General features: G+C 56.4%; 1 protein-coding gene across 4 annotated transcripts; it reads left to right on the top strand.

Annotated features, from left to right (window-relative positions):
• The first annotated feature begins 4436 nt into the window (after window positions 1–4436).
• SIK1 (salt inducible kinase 1) lies at window positions 4437–15679 on the top strand. 4 transcript variants are annotated; one of them, XM_037014761.2, is made up of 14 exons: window positions 4437–4588; window positions 4953–5123; window positions 5597–5713; window positions 8005–8068; window positions 8241–8402; window positions 8550–8674; window positions 8780–8903; window positions 9600–9823; window positions 10125–10274; window positions 10697–10819; window positions 10899–11145; window positions 11688–11960; window positions 12570–12804; window positions 13298–15679. In XM_037014761.2, exons 2-14 carry the CDS (start codon window positions 4968–4970, stop codon window positions 13680–13682), a joined length of 2385 nt encoding a protein of 794 aa, XP_036870656.2. In that variant the 5' UTR covers window positions 4437–4588; window positions 4953–4967; the 3' UTR covers window positions 13683–15679. The 4 variants fall into 4 exon arrangements, with proteins under 4 accessions (XP_036870656.2, XP_017508148.3, XP_073087380.1 ...); XM_017652659.3 differs by having other exon boundaries at window positions 10935–11145; XM_037014762.2 differs by having other exon boundaries at window positions 4481–4638.
• Window positions 15680–18114: the final 2435 nt, after the last annotated feature.

Below are 18114 nucleotides of genomic sequence, written 5' to 3' on the forward strand. Positions count from 1 at the left end.
CATGGTGCTCACCCTACAGTGCCAGGCACCCAGAGGTGTTTCCTGAGCCTGGCTAGACGTCTGCATGCCAGGCCCCTGGTCCCTTCTCTTCCTGCTTTGTCCCTACTAGCGTGTCTGTCACAGTTCAAGGCAAAGTTGGGTCCTGCTCAGTCATGCTTAGCTGCAGAGCCAGCACAGTTCTTGCAAAGAGTAGAAACTCACGTATGTCTGAATGAATGAAACCCTCTGCTTGATGCCAGTGGACACGCTGGAGACAATGAGAACCACCATATAGAAGCCTGACATCTTCCAGGAGTGGGTGCTCTGCAGCCCCTGCCCAAAGCCCAGAGTACAGGATGTGGCCACACTGGGGCTCCTGGCTCTGTTCCCTGGTCTGCACGAGGCCAGAGCACCCCAGGGCTCCTGCTCTGCAATGTGGAAGACTGGGAACTTTGCTCCCCAATTGCCTGGAACTGCCCTCCAAATGGTGGAGAACTGGCATATACAAATGCAGTTTTCTTCCAAGTGAGGACAGCCGGTCAGGGCAAGTGACACCCCAGCAGGTTGCATGACATTGCCTTTCCTAAGCAAGCCCTCTGGTGAGTACCAGAGTCTCTGTCCGTGGTTCCTGCTGACTCCACACTGCTCCCCTCTCCCCAACCGGCAGCTCCAACTGTCTTCGGAACACGGTCACGGAGGCAGGCCTCCACAGCCTGCTAGGTCCTGGGCAGGGCATCGACCACAGCCTGCTTTCCTGTCAGGCAACCCGGTTACATACAGCTACAGGAGTGGGGCCTTGAAGCCCTGGACCTTCAGAGTCAAGGGCCAACAGGCCACGAGCACGAAGCTCCTGCTGGTGTGTGGGTGAGAGCCCAGCATGTTGGAATGAAGCCTTGCCCATCCATGGCTGCCTCTTCAGATGCCAGGGCCCCCACCCCAGCCCTAACGCCCCAGGACCTGGGATTCCTTCTTTCAGCCTGAGGAGGGCCTGAACCAAGGAATACGGCCATTGCTGAATGAGTCACAGAGAGAATGCACCCAGAGGAGAGGTGGCATAGGAGATGCCCCTAGAGGCCAAAATGTGGGGGTGGGGAGGTGTTCGGCGAGCCAGCTCACTGGGTCCCCTGAGTTAGCCTGTAGCAGCAGGGCTGCCCCTGAGAGCAAGAGCTTTCCTCCCACCCGCCAGACCCCAGGCCAGGGGTTATAGGTCCCCGATACTGCCCGTGTCTATTAGCATGCCCGTGTCAAGCTCTGCAAATGGCAGGCTGCAGGCAGGACCAGGGTGGCTCCGAGGCCCAAGGGTGCTGGCAACCCATCTTACTTTCTGACACCTGAAATAGTGGGGCCGATGCCTTAAACCATACAAACCAAATGAAACAAAGCCAGGAGGACAGAGAAGGGCCTCGGGTATGAGGACTGTCCAGCAACAAAGTGCCTATCTCACACTTGGTGACAAGCAGAAGGCCATCTTAGAAGGGACACTGCCACTCCAGCACCTGTAGTGACCGGGGAGCAAGCTTAGAACCCCACCAGGTTCATTTGTATAAATGCTGCCTTCAAGCCCTGCTCCCGCTGTGTGTCTTGATTCATTGGAGAATTTCAGGATATGCTCATGCTCAGCACTTGGGGTGCCCAGCCAGAAAGCGTGTGAACAAGACCCATTTCCTGTTGACAGGGTCTCCAATCTCAAGATCCAAAAACAGTAGGATGAATTCCAGAAATGCTGCAGCCATAATACAGGCTTAAGAAATTCCAAACGGAAAAGAAAACTGACTGCTTCTCCCAAATCTTCTGCAAAAACAAAAGAAGTACTATCCTCACAGACCTTGAAAGCACTTCTTCCAATATGTTAAGTGGGGAATTCCTTGAATCATGTGCTTATGTCTATAGAAAGACACCCTATGTATTTCTTTTCTTCAACGTGTACAAAGCGTCGAAGACTAGAAATCTAAAAAGATGTCAGGGATTCTGGAAGAAATTACAGTCTCCAGGGACTAAAGCTATAAACACCAAACAGACAACTGAAAGCAGAGGCCAGCAGGGGCAGATTCCAGAGGAGCCCCGCTGGGGAGATGACAGCCATTCTGGGTCAGCCTTGTCCCTTGCCCCACGTGCGTTCTCCACAGCACAGTCTCTGGCCCAAGGGCCTGGGGAATGGCCACAGCTCCCATGAGGCTGCTTGAAAGCTCGAAGCTCAGGCAAGGCTGGGAGCAGGGGTCAAGGGCACCTGGGTCCAGGGACAGTCTCTGGAAAGGAGCTTTCGCTCTTTTGGCTGTGGTTTTTGCTCAGCACTGACAAATGTTTCCAAACAGCCAGCCGGGTGTTTGCAAACACCTGCGACCTTTCAAAAGCCTGGCTAAGAGCTGGGGCTGGGTGGGTGGGAACGGGTGGGAAGTCACCTGGGTGAGCCTGGGGAGAGCTCTGAGGTCATAGAAGGAAGGGCAGCAGATGAGTGCACCTGGTCCCCGGTGTCTTCACTCTGCATCTTGGAACCAAGAATAGATTAAGGGGACCCCCAAAAGGGGAGGGAATCAGTTGTAAACTATTCAGCTGGAAGGAAGTGAAAATATTCCTCCACATTCTTGGTGGATAAACCTGGGATTGATAATGAGGACACTTTGAAAGACTAAGGAAAACTTTGAGACCATTAGTGTCCTTGAAAGGCCTTCCACACAAACTGGCCCACAGACAACTTCCCAGGCTGGGGTGACTGGAAATATTTCACTGTGCATCAGGAGAAGCTGCCCCAGGCCCGCCTGGAGCCCTTGCCTGTCTCTGGGCGGCTACCCACGTATGTATGGGAGCCTCTGCAAGCAGGGTTCTAAGCTCTGTATCCACTTTGCTTCATTCTTGCTCCCCACCCCCTTCTATGAAGTGCTGTTCTTAGTAACAAGGAAAAATGATTCTAGGCTAGAAACAGAATTTAATCCTAAACTGCTGCTTTCCTAATGTTTAAATAATACCATTTGCCCATGGCCCCTGTCTTCCCTAGAAAACGTTTTATTTTCTGATGAGTTTTAAAGGAGCATGAGCAGCAATACCAACAGAAATGTCACCTGCTGCCATTTTCATTGCGTCCCCTCCCTTCTGGTGGGAATGAAGCTGTCTGGCACCTCAGTCCTGCCCAGCACGGGTCCCCACTGCACAGCCCCCCTGCAGCTCTGGGCAGTAGCATGGTGGGGCCAGGTCGAAGGCAAAAACAATCAGGAGTGCCCAGTGGGCATGCAGCGAGTCCAGTCCGGCAGCAGAAGTCCTTCCCACAGCTGACCCCACCTATTGGCCTTCTGGGGAGGGGCCACTCCCCCAAAGGGCACGTTTCTTTCCTTGTCTGCACACAGAGCACCTGGGCACTCTGAATCACCTCCTTTTTATTGAGGGGGTCACTGACTGGGTTTCCCAGGACTCTGTTCCCAAGTCCATTTCCACTTGGACCTGGGCTCCCGGCAATCAGCCTTCCCCCTCTCCATCCTCTGGGTTCCATCCTTAAGGTGGGCTCCGTGGACGCCACATACAGGACCCAGAGCTTCTCCCTGCACCAGCGGGCATCTGAGCAGCAGGTTTGGAGAAGGGGCTGGGGGGCTGACACCTGAAATTGTGGGGCCGATGCCTTAAACCATACAAACCAGATGAAACAAAGCCAGGAAGACAGAGAAGGGCCTCGGGTACGAGGACTGTCCAGCAACAAAGTGCCTATCTCACACTTGGTGACAAGCAGAAGTCCATCTTGGAAGGGACACTGCCACTCCGCCTGAGGTGGGCAAGGCTAGGAGGAGCCCTCCGATATTTGCACGCAACAAAGGTAGTGCAAGTCGGACCGTCAGCCGGCCTGCACGCTTGCAGCTGCCGCCTCCTCTCCGGGATGGGGCGTGGAGCTGGAGGGCTGTCCCCAGACCCCCTGAGGCCCCAGTCCCCGAGCCGTAAGGCTCCCTGAGGCCCGCTTGGCACTTGCCCTAGTGGAGGGCCTGGGACCCACACCCCGACAACGAGGACCCTGCAGTAGTCCGAAGAGGACGGGTCGGCAACTCCACCGCACGTCGGGGCTTCGGACCCGCGCGGAGCCAAGCCTCTCTTTCAGGGAGAAGGGGTGGCCCGACAGGCGGCCGCGCGGGTGGGAAGCAGCCTGCAGCGCCCACGACACCCGGCAGGGGGCGCGCGCCCGCCGGCCGGCAGACCGGGTGCGAGGGCCTCCGCCGACCTCTGGCGGCCGGCGCCCCTGACGTCACCGCCTCCCGGTCGCCACGGCGACGGCCTCACCGAGCGCGCGTCAGAGCCGACAGTGTCTTGGCAACGGCCCGATCTCCCGCTCCCCCTCCGCCGGGCGCTGGGCTGCGCGTCGCTCTGGCGTCAAAGCGACGTCAATGCGGATGTATCAATCCGGCGGCGGCGGCGGCGGGGGAGGCGGGGCCGGGGGCGGGGCGGGGCGGGGCGGCGGCGCGCAAGGCGGGGCGCGCGGCGCGGGCCTCAGAGCTGACATGCGGCGCGGCCCGGGTGGCGGCTGTGGCGGCGCGGCGAGCGGCAGGGCGAGCGCCAGGCGCCCAAGCAGCGCGAGCGGCCGAGCGGGCGGCGGAGCGAGCGGCGGCCCAGCCCCGGAGCGCGGAGGGCAGCGGAGGTGAGGCGGCGGCGCGGCCGGGGTGGCCGCCGCCGGGCTCGGGGCTGCAGGTGCGCGCGTCGGGTTCGCGGGCCGGCACGCCGCCGGGCTCCTCTTTGTTTTGGATTGGCGCGGGAGCGGGTCGGCGCCCCGCCGGTCCGGCGGTCGGGCTCTCAGGGGAAGCCGGCGGCGGGGGGCGGCGCGGGAGCGGGTCGGGGGTCCGGGGTCGGGATGCAGCCGATTATCGGCGGCGTGGGGCCCGGGGGTCCGGGGCTGGAATGCAGCGAGTGCGGGCGGCGGGGCGGCGTGGGGGCCGGAGGGAGCGGTCCGCGCGGCCGCGGGGTGGGTCGCCTCGGCCCGGCTGAGCGCTGCCCGCTGCCCGCAGGTGCGGCCTGGAGCCATGGTGATCATGTCGGGGTCAAGCGGGGCCCCCGCGGGCTCGGGCCAGGGCCAGCAGAAGCCCCTCCGGGTGGGCTTTTACGACATCGAGCGGACCCTGGGCAAGGGCAATTTCGCAGTGGTGAAGCTGGCCCGGCATCGAGTCACTAAAACCCAGGTGCGTGGGGCGGACCGACCGGCCAGTAGCCCCCAGCTGGACCTTCCTGGGGTGGACCCTCCTAGGGCCAGGCGGGTGGAATCCCGCTGTGCGGCTCGCCTCTTAGTGTCTAAACCCCGACGGTTTTTAGTTTGGTAAAGGAAAAAAATGCTTTATATTATGATTCTGTAAAATTTGTATAAATATTATGGGGCAGCAGGAAGGATAACGACCAAATAACCCAGGAAGGCAGCAATTTCCCACGCAGAGCTCAAGCCTGGAAAGTGAGCCTGCAAAGGCTGAGGACATTTAACATTGACCATTTTAAGTAATTTTAATGGTTACTTTGGTTATTTTCCCTCAGCTTTTTTGGTGACCTTTCAGGGACATAAAGTGTTTTCGAAATTAACCTGCAAAAAAATGAAATGTGTAAGTTAGATTAAGTGAAGTTTTTTTTTTTAACAAAATACCCTTTTTCTTTTAAAAATCTGTAGGTTGCAATAAAAATAATCGATAAAACACGATTAGATTCAAGCAATTTGGAGAAAATATATCGTGAGGTTCAGATCATGAAGCTTCTGAATCATCCTCATATCATAAAACTCTACCAGGTATGAGCTCAGGTTTGCCTTCACTGTTGACTTCTGGCAACCGTATTTTTACTTTTACCAATGTTAGTGTGCAGTTTCTCTGGGTGTATGTGGGTGTCAGGGAGTTGTCTACAGTAAATTGATTGTTGTAAGCTGTGTGGATGAATTCACAATTATTCTCCTTTAAAATTTTATTTAGCATTGTAATTCGTTCGTTTTAAATGCATAGAGGCTGGTTGTTACATTTCCTTTTACTGTAAAAACAGACCACCTGATCTATGTTCTGCCCAAGTCAAGCATTTCGTGTAGATCAAATTTGAGCAAACCTAGGGACTTCCGCCTTTGCAGATAATTATTAAACTTTAAAACCAGCTTCTCTTACCAGTTTTCATAAACCTATCTTTGCAAAGGCAGCAGTGAGTATTTGTCCGCCTGGGTTAAACTCTTCCATCAAAAATGGAGAGATAAAAATACTTTTGCCCTGGTGAGAGCAAGGAACTTGTCATTTAATCCACATTAAGAATATGCCTCACCCTATTCGTCTGTTGGTTTGTTTGTGACTTTATTTTTGTTCTCATGTTGAAACTAATAAATTATATTTTTGGAAAATATATGCTGATTTAATTAGGACAACAGAGCAGTCTTTTTACCTAGTTGACCACTTCTACAAAGATGAAATCAGCTCTATTTGCAGAAGTTAGTTCTTTGTAGATGCTTAACATTTCATATGGGTGCACTGGATGCAAGTTCCTTTTGACGGCTTTCATGAAGCCCCTTGAACCTGAGATGACTAGGGGATGTGTTGTGTGTACATGTAGCTGGCAGGGCTAGACAGGCAAGTGGTAGGAGAGAGAACTGAAGCAGAAAATGACCCCGCAGAAGACTCCCCTCAGTTAAAATGAGTGAAGAAGTGGCGTCATCTGGGCTTGCGTCCTCCCCTGAATGATGGTTTACTCAGCGCCACTAGTTCAAAGCCCACATCACGTGCACTCTGGTTTGTGTTCTGTTTCTGTTGTCGGTTTTAAGTCGTGCCACTTTGATAATACGTTTCCTCCATGGTCACTGATGTCAGTGCCTGAGAAACGTGCCCGGCCTGTTTCCGCAGGAGTGGGCTGACCCCTGTGTGTTTTGACTTTGCTGGAGGGATGAGCCAGCGAGTACCTTCCTTGTTTTCCTGTCCCTCTGCTGGCCCATTGTGTACAGTAGCCCAGCCAGCAAGACACACTACCCGTGTGGGCCCAGCTAGGGGTCTTTTCTGGGGTGACCTTTCTCATTGTTCCGTGTGTTGCTGTCGCTGTCTGAAGCAGCAGGGTTCAGGGGTAGCAGCAATAGCTACTGCTCTGGTTTTGACACCAGTGTCTAGTTTTCATCCAGCTGGCGCAGGCCCCAGAGCCTCCGTGAAACATTTCACTCTTTCTTTGAGGCTTATTAAAAAACACTGTTCCTCCTAATTCTTTTTCCATCTTTTTTTTCTTAATTGGAAAAAGGGATAAATAGTGGTCATCTTGCTTGACACTCTCCCACCCATTGAGGGCAAGGGTGGTTAAAATTCTTGCATTGTCTTACCTTTTCTTGTTAGATTTATGGCTCAAAGCAGTTGTCTTTACAGTGGCTTTTTAAAGGACTAATCTTTATTTTGAACCCTTTTTCTGTAAGAATGTATTATCTATCCTTCTCCTGAAATATTTAAAAATATACAACATGAGTTTGTTTTATTTCTTTCAGTGCCAAAGATTTGAATTTTGCCTTCTTGATAAGTTACATTTTAAGCTCTTTAAAAATTTTTTTCAAAGGGAAATGAAATTCTCAATCAGTAAGTGAACCTTTAGGTGTATTTGACAGTGGCTGCTGCTGTGACAGCTGGGTAGTTTGCTGTATAAAGAACAGCCTGCTGTAGCTTACATGGCCAGGCCCCCTTCACTGCCTGAGTCCTGCGGTCTGGGCCGCTAGTGGACGGGGGCACTTGCTGTCTGTTATTCAGCTGGTGCTGACCGTTGGCTTGGATAGTCTGTTGCTGGTTGGGCGTCTGTGATAAAGGAGAGTTCTGATACACTTAGGCCTTTTTTTGAGAGTAATGAAGTTAGGATAGGCAAATTAGCGAAGAATTTACCCATTCATGATTTTTAAAAAATTCTTTTTGAATGGGAATCCCCATTTGTTTCTTTACTACAGAAGTTTTTCTTTTCTTTCCTTTCTAAAATAATGAATGTGGTCATCCTGGAAAAGTTTAAAGTTTCCTGGGGTTCCTATGGGTTCTTAAATCATCCGTGTGTCCCCTTTGAGCACAGTTAAATGTGGTCTTTATGTTTCAGGTTATGGAGACAAAGGACATGCTTTACATTGTTACTGAATTTGCAAAAAACGGAGAAATGTTTGGTAAGCCACCCTTATTTATGATCTGTCAGAAGCAGTGGCGCTGACCCGTGAGGCTTTGCTGTGCCGCCCTTTGGGTCCGCCCACCTTAGCCTTCCACATGCGCCCTACGTGTGCCCAGATGGTGGCCTGGCCTTTGGATTTGGGGCTACTGCTTTGCTTTGTCGCCCCTCAGATTATTTGACATCGCACGGGCACCTCAGCGAGAGTGAAGCCCGGGAGAAGTTCTGGCAGATCCTGTCGGCTGTGGAGTACTGCCACAGCCACCACATAGTCCACCGGGACCTCAAGACCGAGAACCTGCTGCTGGACGGCAACATGGACATCAAGCTGGCAGGCAAGGAGGCCCACCCTGCACCCAGGGCTGCTTCCGTGTGAGGGCCACCTGCCAACGAGGACCCCTGCCTTCTGTGCACACACATCTGTGGACCTGCGGCCCCTGCCGTTTCCACCGTAACTTCTCCATCTGTTTTCTTCCTCTCAGATTTTGGATTTGGGAACTTCTACAAGTCAGGAGAACCCCTCTCCACATGGTGTGGCAGCCCCCCGTATGCAGCCCCGGAAGTCTTTGAGGGGAAGGAGTACGAAGGCCCCCAGCTGGACATCTGGGTAGGGGCCCGAGTGCATGGCCTGCATCAGGACGGCGCACAAACCTATGGCGCCGACCGGCACAACTTGTGCCCGTGCTGACTTGTGGCCGTTTGGTCCTTGCAGAGCCTCGGTGTCGTGCTGTACGTCCTTGTCTGCGGGTCTCTCCCCTTCGATGGGCCCAGCCTGCCGGCTCTGCGGCAGCGGGTGCTGGAGGGCCGGTTCCGCATCCCCTTCTTCATGTCTCGAGGTGGGTGAGCATGCCTTCTCCCAGACGGGCAGTGGGTGCCAGCCTGCCACAGGACCTGCTGGGTGACTGGGAGGGGAGTGTGGCCAAGGAGAAGGACTTTGTATACTGGAATGCCTGCTGGACTGTCTGTCTGCTGAGTGCCGTCAGCTCTGTGCATCAGCCCTGTGTTTCTGTGTCATGTTCACTAGAGGCCTGCAAGAAACCCCACCCACTAGGTGTTTCTCAGCACCCCCTTACCAGACAGGCAGGAGCCTTTGCTCTGCAAGCTGCAGAGCTGCTGAGGGCCTCTTCTCTGGAGCCCCCTCCCTGGGCCAACCTTGGGCTGTTGACCCCTCCCCAAATCCCACACAGTACACACAAATGCTTTTCTCTGCCATCCAATAAAGATGTTTGAGCCCCTGCCTATTGAAGTGTGTGGTCACAGCAGAATGGGGACTCGAAGTGGTTCTCTATCAGGGGACAATAGGGGACTGTTGCCCCCCAGTGCCCTGATGCCCTAGTTGGTGGCTCTCCTTGGTGGCAGGTCTGAGCTGCTGGCACAGGCCACCACTCCTGGCTCAGTCTTCTGCAGGAGGGTGGCTTGTCCGCCTGCCCACATGAAGCGGACATGCCCTGCGGGTGCTGGGAATGGGAGGCAGTGGTAGACCGCGCTGGCAGGCAGCCCGCCTGGGCTCAGTGCTCCTCCCCTGACCGCAGACTGTGAGACGCTGATCCGCCGCATGCTGGCCGTGGACCCCGCCAAGCGCATCAGCATCGCGCAGATCAGGCAGCACAGGTGGGTGCGGGCCGGCCCCACCCCACCGCAGCCTGCCTGCCCGGCCTTCTCCACGCTCAGCTACAGCTCCAACCTCGGCGACTACGACGAGCAGGTGCTGGGTATCATGCAGACCCTCGGCGTCGACCGGCAGAGGACTGTGGAGGTGAGCATCCACCTGACCTGCACCCTGGGTGGCTACACGAGCCAATGCCCTCTGAGCAGCTCGGGCAGGAGAAGCAGGCACTTGCCAGCCAAGTTAAAATGGGAACATGGGCTAATTCAAGGGCCAGCTTGTCCACTCCCCTAAGGAATATTCTTGGCCACCCGAGAATAACCCTGCGAGCAGTCTTGTCGGGCCTCAGCGGCTTGCAGCACATCTGGGCACAACCCCATGCGGGCACCCTTCCACTTTGCTCTGCTCTCTGTCGGCCTCACCCTGACCCCGTGTCTCTCTGTCTCCCCAGTCCCTACAGAACAGCAGCTACAATCACTTTGCAGCCATTTATTACCTCCTCCTTGAGCGGCTGCAGGAGTATCGCCACTCTCAGCCTCTGGCCCGCCCCGGTCTGGCCTGGCAGCCGAGACCCAAGAGCTGCGATCTCAGCGGTTTTGAGGTAGAGTGTCACCTCCTCCAGCCCTGTCCCTCTGCCTTGGGTTGTCCCCCTGTTATGAGTCTCTTGCTCAGACATGCCCAGGGCAGGACTCAGGCTGAGCCTGCTGGTCCCCAGGCCCTATCTGTGCATACTAGGCACTGGGAGTCTCCATGTGAGCCTCAGACCAGAGGCAGAAGACAGGGTGCCAGCTGCTCTGCTGGGGGTCAGGCACTGCCCTGTGGCCACTTATTTGCTGTCAGTCCTTGGGGCTGGCTGCTCTGCGTCTGCTCCTAGTCCTCATGGAGCAGGCCCTTGGGGAGGGGTGTGCGTGTCCTAAGCCAGGTCAGCTTATGGTGTCATCAGCATAAGAGCAAATCTGGGTGCTGTTAGCAGTTGTCCCTGAGCCTCCTCCCTGATGGTATGTGTCCTCCGCTGGCCCATAGGTGCCTCAGGAATGCCTCTCTGGTGACATGTTCCGGTCCTCCCTGCTGGGCCCACAGCCCCAGATCTTGGGGCCGTCCCTCCTGCAGGCTGACTTGGACTGTGATCTCCACAGCCCGCTGCAGGTGTGTGAGTGCCTGTGCTGGGTGTGTGTCCGGGGTGGGGGACCCAGCAGGGGTGACGACCCCCACCTGGGTCTCACAGAGCCCCAGGACCTCTGGTTTGTGTTCGTCCCTGCAGCCCTTGCTCTTCGCTGTGGACACCGGCTGCGGAGTGTTCCGGCATCGGTCCATCTCCCCCAGCAGCTTGTTAGACACGGCCATCAGCGAGGAGGCCAGGCAGAGTCAGGGCCTGGAGGAGGAGCAGGAGGCACAGAAGCCCCTGCCCGGCAGCACGGGCCGGAGGCACACGCTGGCCGAGGTCTCTACCTGCTTCCCCTGTGCCCCTCCGAGTAAGTGTCCCTGTGGGCCAAGAACACAGCCTGGTGGGGTTACGGCCTAGCCTGTAACAGGCTGATGCGAAACCTGTGCTGGGCGGCCTCTTCTGATTACAGGTCTGTGGCTTGCCGTTTGCACATCCCCTGAGGCCACACAGACCGAACTTTAATGCTGCATGTGGTTGTTTGGTGGCGGGCACAGCGTGGGGCTTGGCCGCTCCCAGGTGCTGGGAGGGTAGGTCCTCTACCCAGGCCCCTGTGTCCTGGGTCTGAGGGCCACCTCTCAGCTGCAGTAATAGGCACACCCCATGGAGGCTGGCCATTCAAGGCTCTCCAGTCTGTGGTGGCCTCTGGCCAACATTCACTCCCCCAACCCAGGTTGAAGGTAGAGATGGGGAGGCTGTCTGGGTGGGCTGGGGAGGAGGCAGCATGCATGGAGGTCAGCGCCCACTCCTTCTCTGGGGCTGCTGGCACCTTTGCCTCAGCAAAGACTGGTGGGTGCTGGTGGGTGAGGGTGGGTGTGGGGCCCTGTCATGAGTGCCATACCCCCTCTGCAGGTATAGTCGTCTCCTCCACAGCGAGCCCTTCGGAAGGCACCAGCTCCGACAGCTGTCTGACCTCGACAGGTGACAGCCTGGTGGGGCTCAGCGGACGACTGGCTGCTCAGGGGCTGGTGGGCACCTGCTCCCCGTTCAGCCTGACCTCTCCGCTCCTGGAAACTCAGTCGGCCACTCCGGTGCTACAGGCTCAGCAAGCCCTGGGGGGAGCCACCCTGCTCCCTGTCACCTTCCAGGAAGGCCGGAGGGCTTCGGATACCTCGCTCACTCAAGGTGACTGCCCCTCACGCTCACTGCCACCTGCCCCAGGACATGCATGCTGGGCCCTGGAAGGGTTTCTGTCCTTGGTGGCCAATGGCATTCCCCCGTTCACTAGTGGGCATGGGCAGAGCAGCGCTCCCCAGGCGGGCTGAAGGTACTGTCCAGGTTGTGGACAGCCTGGTCTTCTGTGATGGACCCAACCTCTAGTGGCCCCAGAGACATTTGGCAGTGATGCTGGACAGCAGCTCCTGGCCTGACAAGGGACCCTCCCTAAAGCAGCCCACACCTGGCTGCCTGGGCTCCTGCCATGCCACCCTCCCTAGTCCTGTGGCACCATGCACCCTCCTCCCATGGAGGATTCAGGGTATGCCCAGGCATGTCTGTTGGGGTTAGACCCCAGCTGAAGATGACCTCTCAGCCCAGGGGGGGTGTCATGAAAAGTGATGGGATGGCCAGAGAGCTCCCCTGACCCGGCAGAAGACCTGCCTCTGCTTCGCCCGCCCCCTTCCCAGGGGCCTCTCCTCCTGCCCCCACCCCGAGGCCTGGAAGCCCCAGCAAGTCGGGGCTGTGGCCCTGGGCCCAGGCTGGGGTCCATAGACCGTCCGGTTTGCCTCCCTGCAGGGCTGAAGGCCTTTCGGCAGCAGCTGAGGAAGAGCACGAGGACCAAAGGGTTTCTGGGCCTGAACAAGATCAAGGGGCTGGCCCGCCAGGTGTGCCAGCCCTCCTCCTCCAGCCGGGCCGCAAGGGGTGGCCTCAGTGCCTTCCAGCTGCCTGCCCAGAGCCCGGGCCCGCATGGCAGCGGGGCTGGCAGCAGGGAGGGCTGGGGCCTGCTGGAAGAGGTGCTGCACCAGCAGAGGTACGGCCACCCTGCCCCCCCAGCCCCAGGGCACACGCAGCAGGCTTCTTCAGCGCCCCTCCCTTCCCAGCCCTTCCGTGTAGTCAGAGCCAGAGGAGGCTCTCCCACCCCCAGCGCAGGGCAGCCTGGGAGGCGGGCCTTGTTTCCGCAGGAGGTGGTGGGGGTGGGGAGCCAGCAAGTTTTGCCTCTTTGCCACCTGCCCAAGAGTTGGGGATGGAGGGGGCATGAGTAAGAATGTCACATCTGGTTGGCATCTCTGAGCTGCTTTAAAGCAAGATGGAGAACGGGAATGTCAGGAACTGCTCGGGGGATTCGTCACATGGAGCACTGTGTTCTGAGCAGCTCCGGCCAGGGCTCCTTGTGACTCACCCATCAGCCCTGTCAGCCAGGGCCGGGGAGGGCTTGTGCCCAGCCAGTGTGCCGCTCACCGGGAGGAACAGTGAGCAGAGCAGTGGTGACCCGTGCTCCTCAGCTGTCCCTTGTGTCCCACCAGGCTGCTCCAGCTCCAGCACCACCCTGCAGCCCTGCCCAGCTGCCCGCAGGCCCCCCAGCTGCCTGTGGCCCCTCTGGTCCTTGCCCCCTGCGGTGGCGCCCTCCTCATGTCGGGACTTCAGAAGCAGCTAGGCCTGGAACCTGGCCCACTACTGCCGCCCCACCTCCTCCAGGCGGGAGTCTCCCCGGTGGCCTCAGCAGCCCAGCTTCTGGACACGCACCTGTGCATCAGTGCCACCACAGCCCCCCTCTCTGCCCCTGCAGCCCCACAGCCGCACTTTGTCATGCTGCCCCCGAGCTTTGACCCCTTGGGGCTGCCACAGGGGGACTGTGAGATGGAGGACCTGACCTCCGGCCAGCTGGGCACATTCGTCCTGGTACAGTGAGGATAGGACCGTGGCCCTGCCACTGCCTTCTGGCACCAGCCAGCTGACTCTTCGAAGCAATAATTTCAGAGTATGTGAAGATGTTTCTGGACTCAAAGCCAATCACTTTCTAGAAGAAAAACAAGCAATATGTTTGGTGTTTTGGCTTTTTAGTTTATTTTTGTTTTATTTTTTCTTTGCACTGAGCAACTACAACTATGAGTAAGGATTGGAAACTTATTGAAGAAAAATACTCATAGAGGGGTGTGTTGTTGGGGTGGGCGGATGGGAAGGAAGGCAGCTCCAGGGCCACAGCCAGGGTCAGGAGTGGCGGGGGGGGACGGGACAGCAGCCCCCTTGTCCATGGCGCATCCGGGGCACAGCAGGGATCGCCTCTAAGGAACCAGCCTTGGCTGCGGGAAAATAGGTGGGCGTGTGTCTGCGTGGCTGTGTTTGTTCTTAGCTATGGAGTCTCCACTTCTGAAACATTTATGCTTCAAATGGAAACTGTGAACTTTCTCCTTTATGTATCAGTTTTTAGAAAGCTCTGATGGCCAGCCCAGGAGAAGATAATCTTGGAATTATCTCCCCTGACATCAGAACCTGGGGCTCATTTTTCTTATTTTGGATGAGGAGTTTTGTAAACGGCTTGAGAATCGGTTTTCTAGGTTTCTTTGCAGGAGGTGCAGGGAGGAATGTAAAGGGGTATGTGGCCCTTGGTTGGCCTCTGTCCCGGGTCACCTAGCACAGAGCCCTGGGGCACCTTTGAGGTCCTGGAGAAGTTTCTCCCTGCTGCACATCTTATTTCTGCTGCTAAGTAAGTTTTTATGCATTTCATTATCAGGGTCCAAAAAGAACAACTCATGGGGATAGGGGGGTGCAATATGGCAAGGTATGGTTGTCCGTCAGGAATGGGCGGAAAACGGGGTCAGGGGTGGGGGCCCTGCCTGCCCGGCAGGTGTGATGAGTGGGCTACCCGCCTCACCCAGGCTGTGCTTGTCAGGCCTTTGTTCAAGACAGTGAAATGAGAGGTCAGGTCAGTGTTCCAGCTTTGTTCCTCTTTTAAAGCAAATACTGTATATGTATATAAATAGGAGACAAATACACACTACTTATTTTTATATTTTTTACTACACTTCTGTGTTCCTGTTTTAAGTTTTCCTCTCTGGTAACATAGAAAGCGCGAGAGCCGGGTCCGCGAGGAAGGGGAGACAGGGTGCGTCCTTGCCTGGCGGTGGGCTAGGGCGGCGGCTCTGAGGGTGAATGGATGGCTGCCTCACACCCATGCCGGGCAGTTGATGCCCTTCTCCACCCAGGTGCCTTCGGCTCACTCAGCCCTCACACCCAGCAGTATTAAGCAGAGGCAGTGGTGGCAGAAGGCGGTGTTGAGAGGCCGGAGGCCACCCGCCTTCCTGGGGGGCACAAGGCTAGCAGGGTGCATGGAGGCTCCTGCCCTCGCCCAGCCTGGCTCCACCCGCCTACCCTGTCCTCCAGCCACTGCTGCTCTGTGGCTGTCCCAGGACTGGGCTGAGGACTGTCCTCATGCCTGACCGCAGAGGAATCACCAAAGCCTCCTGCGGTCCTGCCGAGATAGGGGAGAATCAGCGTCCTGGGCAGCCCCAGCCTTTCCTTTGTCTCTGTGGGGGTCGCACAGCTGACCCCACACCAAACCGTGTCCCCCTTTTAAACGAACTTCTGTCCTGACGCCACAGATCAAAGGCCTCAGAACTGTGACAAGCACTTTACTGCGTGAGGCTTCCTTGTTGCTGTGAGGTGTGTTTTGAGTCTTTGTAGGGGTGTGATGTGTGTTCTGGAAGCTTCCTGACAGTGTGCTCCAGGGCTGCAGCAGCCTGTTCAAGGGCCTCGCAGTTGGTCATGGTAGATATAATTGGGGTTTTGTTTTTACCATAACTGAATTATTTCTTATGTTATCATGAGAAATGTATGCCAAATGATTAGTAGATATATGTTTTTTAATTTAATATTTAAATAAAATATCTGAGGGAAGAAAACTTTGACTCCCTCCCTCAGTTCATCTCTGTGGCGCACTTCCCTTGCGAGCTGCTGCCTCCGGCCTCACTGAAGCCTCTTGGTGCCCGCTCCTGCATCCGCCTCTCCACAGAGGCAGCCTGGCCACGACGGGGGTCCCAGTGGTCAGCACAGCCGGTGGCTCTGTCCAGGCGCCCACACCTAGGGCCTTGCCGGCTCCTTCCGCTTGTGTCTTGACAACCAGGTCTGTTTGGGGCCGGTTCTTCCCCTCCCAGGCTGCCACCTGCTCTCTGCTCCCCACTCACTGTAATGTTCTCTGAATCCATTTATAAGGCAAGGATTGGGGAATATCTCACAGCCAAACTCTTTCCTGGTCCTCTAAAGTTGTCTTTGTCGCCTTCTGGCAATAGGGTGGACATGGCTGCCAAAAGAACAGAGGTTTCTCTTCATTTTGATGCCTGGCAAGTATTTTTTGGTTAAAATAAGCTCTTCAACCTCTTCACACCCATTAGGATGGTCATTGTCAAAGTAACGTAAATTGGTGTGGGTGAGGGTGGGGAAAGTGGGCCCTCACGCAGCAGGGGAACGCACGGTGGCATAGGTGGCTGCTGTGGAGAACAGTGTGGCAGTCCCTTAAAGAGGTAAAGAACCACCATATCATCCTTCAGTCTCACGGGCATCTGCCCAAAAGAAGTGAAAATGGATGGACGTGAATGGATGTTTACACACCCACATTCACAGCACTGCTCATTGTAGCTGAGGTGGAAACAGCCCAAGTATCTGTCAATGGACGAGGATAAACGTGACAAATGCCTACCCGCACAATGGGTACACTCACCCCAAAGAGCAGGGAGGGCCTGGCACCCCACCGCCTGCATGGACCTTGAGGACGCGACGCTCAGCAGACTGAGCGCACACAGAGGGACACACACGGAGGATCAGTCCACTCACGTGAGGTCCTAGAGCAGGCAAATTCACAGAGGCAGAAAGGAAAGGAACTGGGGGACTGAGGGCCAGGGGAGGAGATGGGGAGCGGGTGTTTGATGGGGGCAGCTTTCAGCTGGTGAGATAAAAAGCTCTGGAAGAGGGTCATGGTGATGGTCACGCCACCGTGCTGTGCACTTAGACATGTAATTAGGATGTACTCAGGATATAATTTTATGTTACATGTACTTAGGATGTAAATTTATGTTACGTGTATTTGAACACAATGAAAAGAAAAAGACCCTTTGTGGGGAGAAGCCCAGGGTGGCCAGTGGCTTCCTCGTGGAAGGGCTGGGGGTGAGCACAGCAGGCCAGCGAGCCGACCAAGGCTGGCAGCAGCCATGGGTTATTGCTGCGGAGGATCCAGTGAGAATTGAGAATGTGTCTCTCTGGTCTGGAACCACAGTGTACAAGCGGCTCTCAGTGCCAGACCTGGCGGCACCCCCCAGCAGGGTCTGTGCCCAGCGTCTCACACTGTGGGAAGGAGGCCCCAGAAAACACCTCCATGTTACCGAGGAGTCTTGGCAGGTTTTGCTGTTCACTGGAGACCAGTGACACATCTTAAATCACCAGCCTGGCTCACAGTGATGATGACCCTGAGCCCAACTTTGGGCTGGGTTAGACTGTGCGCACCAGGATGGCCCGGTGTGCTGAACAGGGAGCTGTGTGCCTCGCTTAGTGGCGGCTGGCTCGGGGGACTCTTGGCATCTGTCACCAGCGCTGGGACAGCAGGCCCAGCTTGGCGGCTCAATCCAGGCTCTGGCATTTGCTGTCAGGAGGCGAAAGGGCAATCAGCTGGCTGTCTGGATCGCAGAGTCTGGTAACCAGGAAGATCCCAAGCAAAAGTGTGTCAGCCTCTCCATATACTTGGCCTCCGTGTGCGTCGTGCTGACGTTACGTGATCTGGGCTCCTGGCTGGGAGGTCAGCTCCTTGTGGGGCTGGCCGTATGTCATCCTGCTTCAATGGTGCCTCAGGTATGTGGGCACGGGCTCCTCCACAGACACTGTTAGCTGGGTGAGTGCACATTCACGTGCTTGGGTGTTTCTTCTGAGCGTGGGGTGTGTACTAGTATTACCTCGTGCTTCTTAGAGTCCTCAGAAGTTGGGGTCCTGCCCAGGGAGCCTTGCAGAGGCCCTGTGGGAGGCTAGAACTCTGTCCGGGCCTGAGGACCTGCTCTGCCATCATTGTGCGCCCTCAGGTGAAGAGGAGGCCAGCGTGGCCGTGGGGTCAGTGAGGCCCACAGGTGGGTTAAGGGGTCCTCTTCTGGGCCACCACCTGCATCTGGCTCTGCTCTGGGTGACCCCCTACACTGGCGAGGGTCCAGGCACGTCCCAGAGCTGTGACTGCTGCAGACCAAATGGCCTTGCTGATGCAAGGGGAGCCAAACCACAGGGAGCACGGCGGCCTGAGGAGGTGGCTTCTGGGGTCAGACTCCATCTGCAGCTTTCTGTGCCGCTCTGTGACTTGGACTGCGACCTG

This window comes from Manis javanica, chromosome 3, assembly GCF_040802235.1.
Source record: "Manis javanica isolate MJ-LG chromosome 3, MJ_LKY, whole genome shotgun sequence".
NCBI lineage: Eukaryota > Metazoa > Chordata > Mammalia > Pholidota > Manidae > Manis > Manis javanica.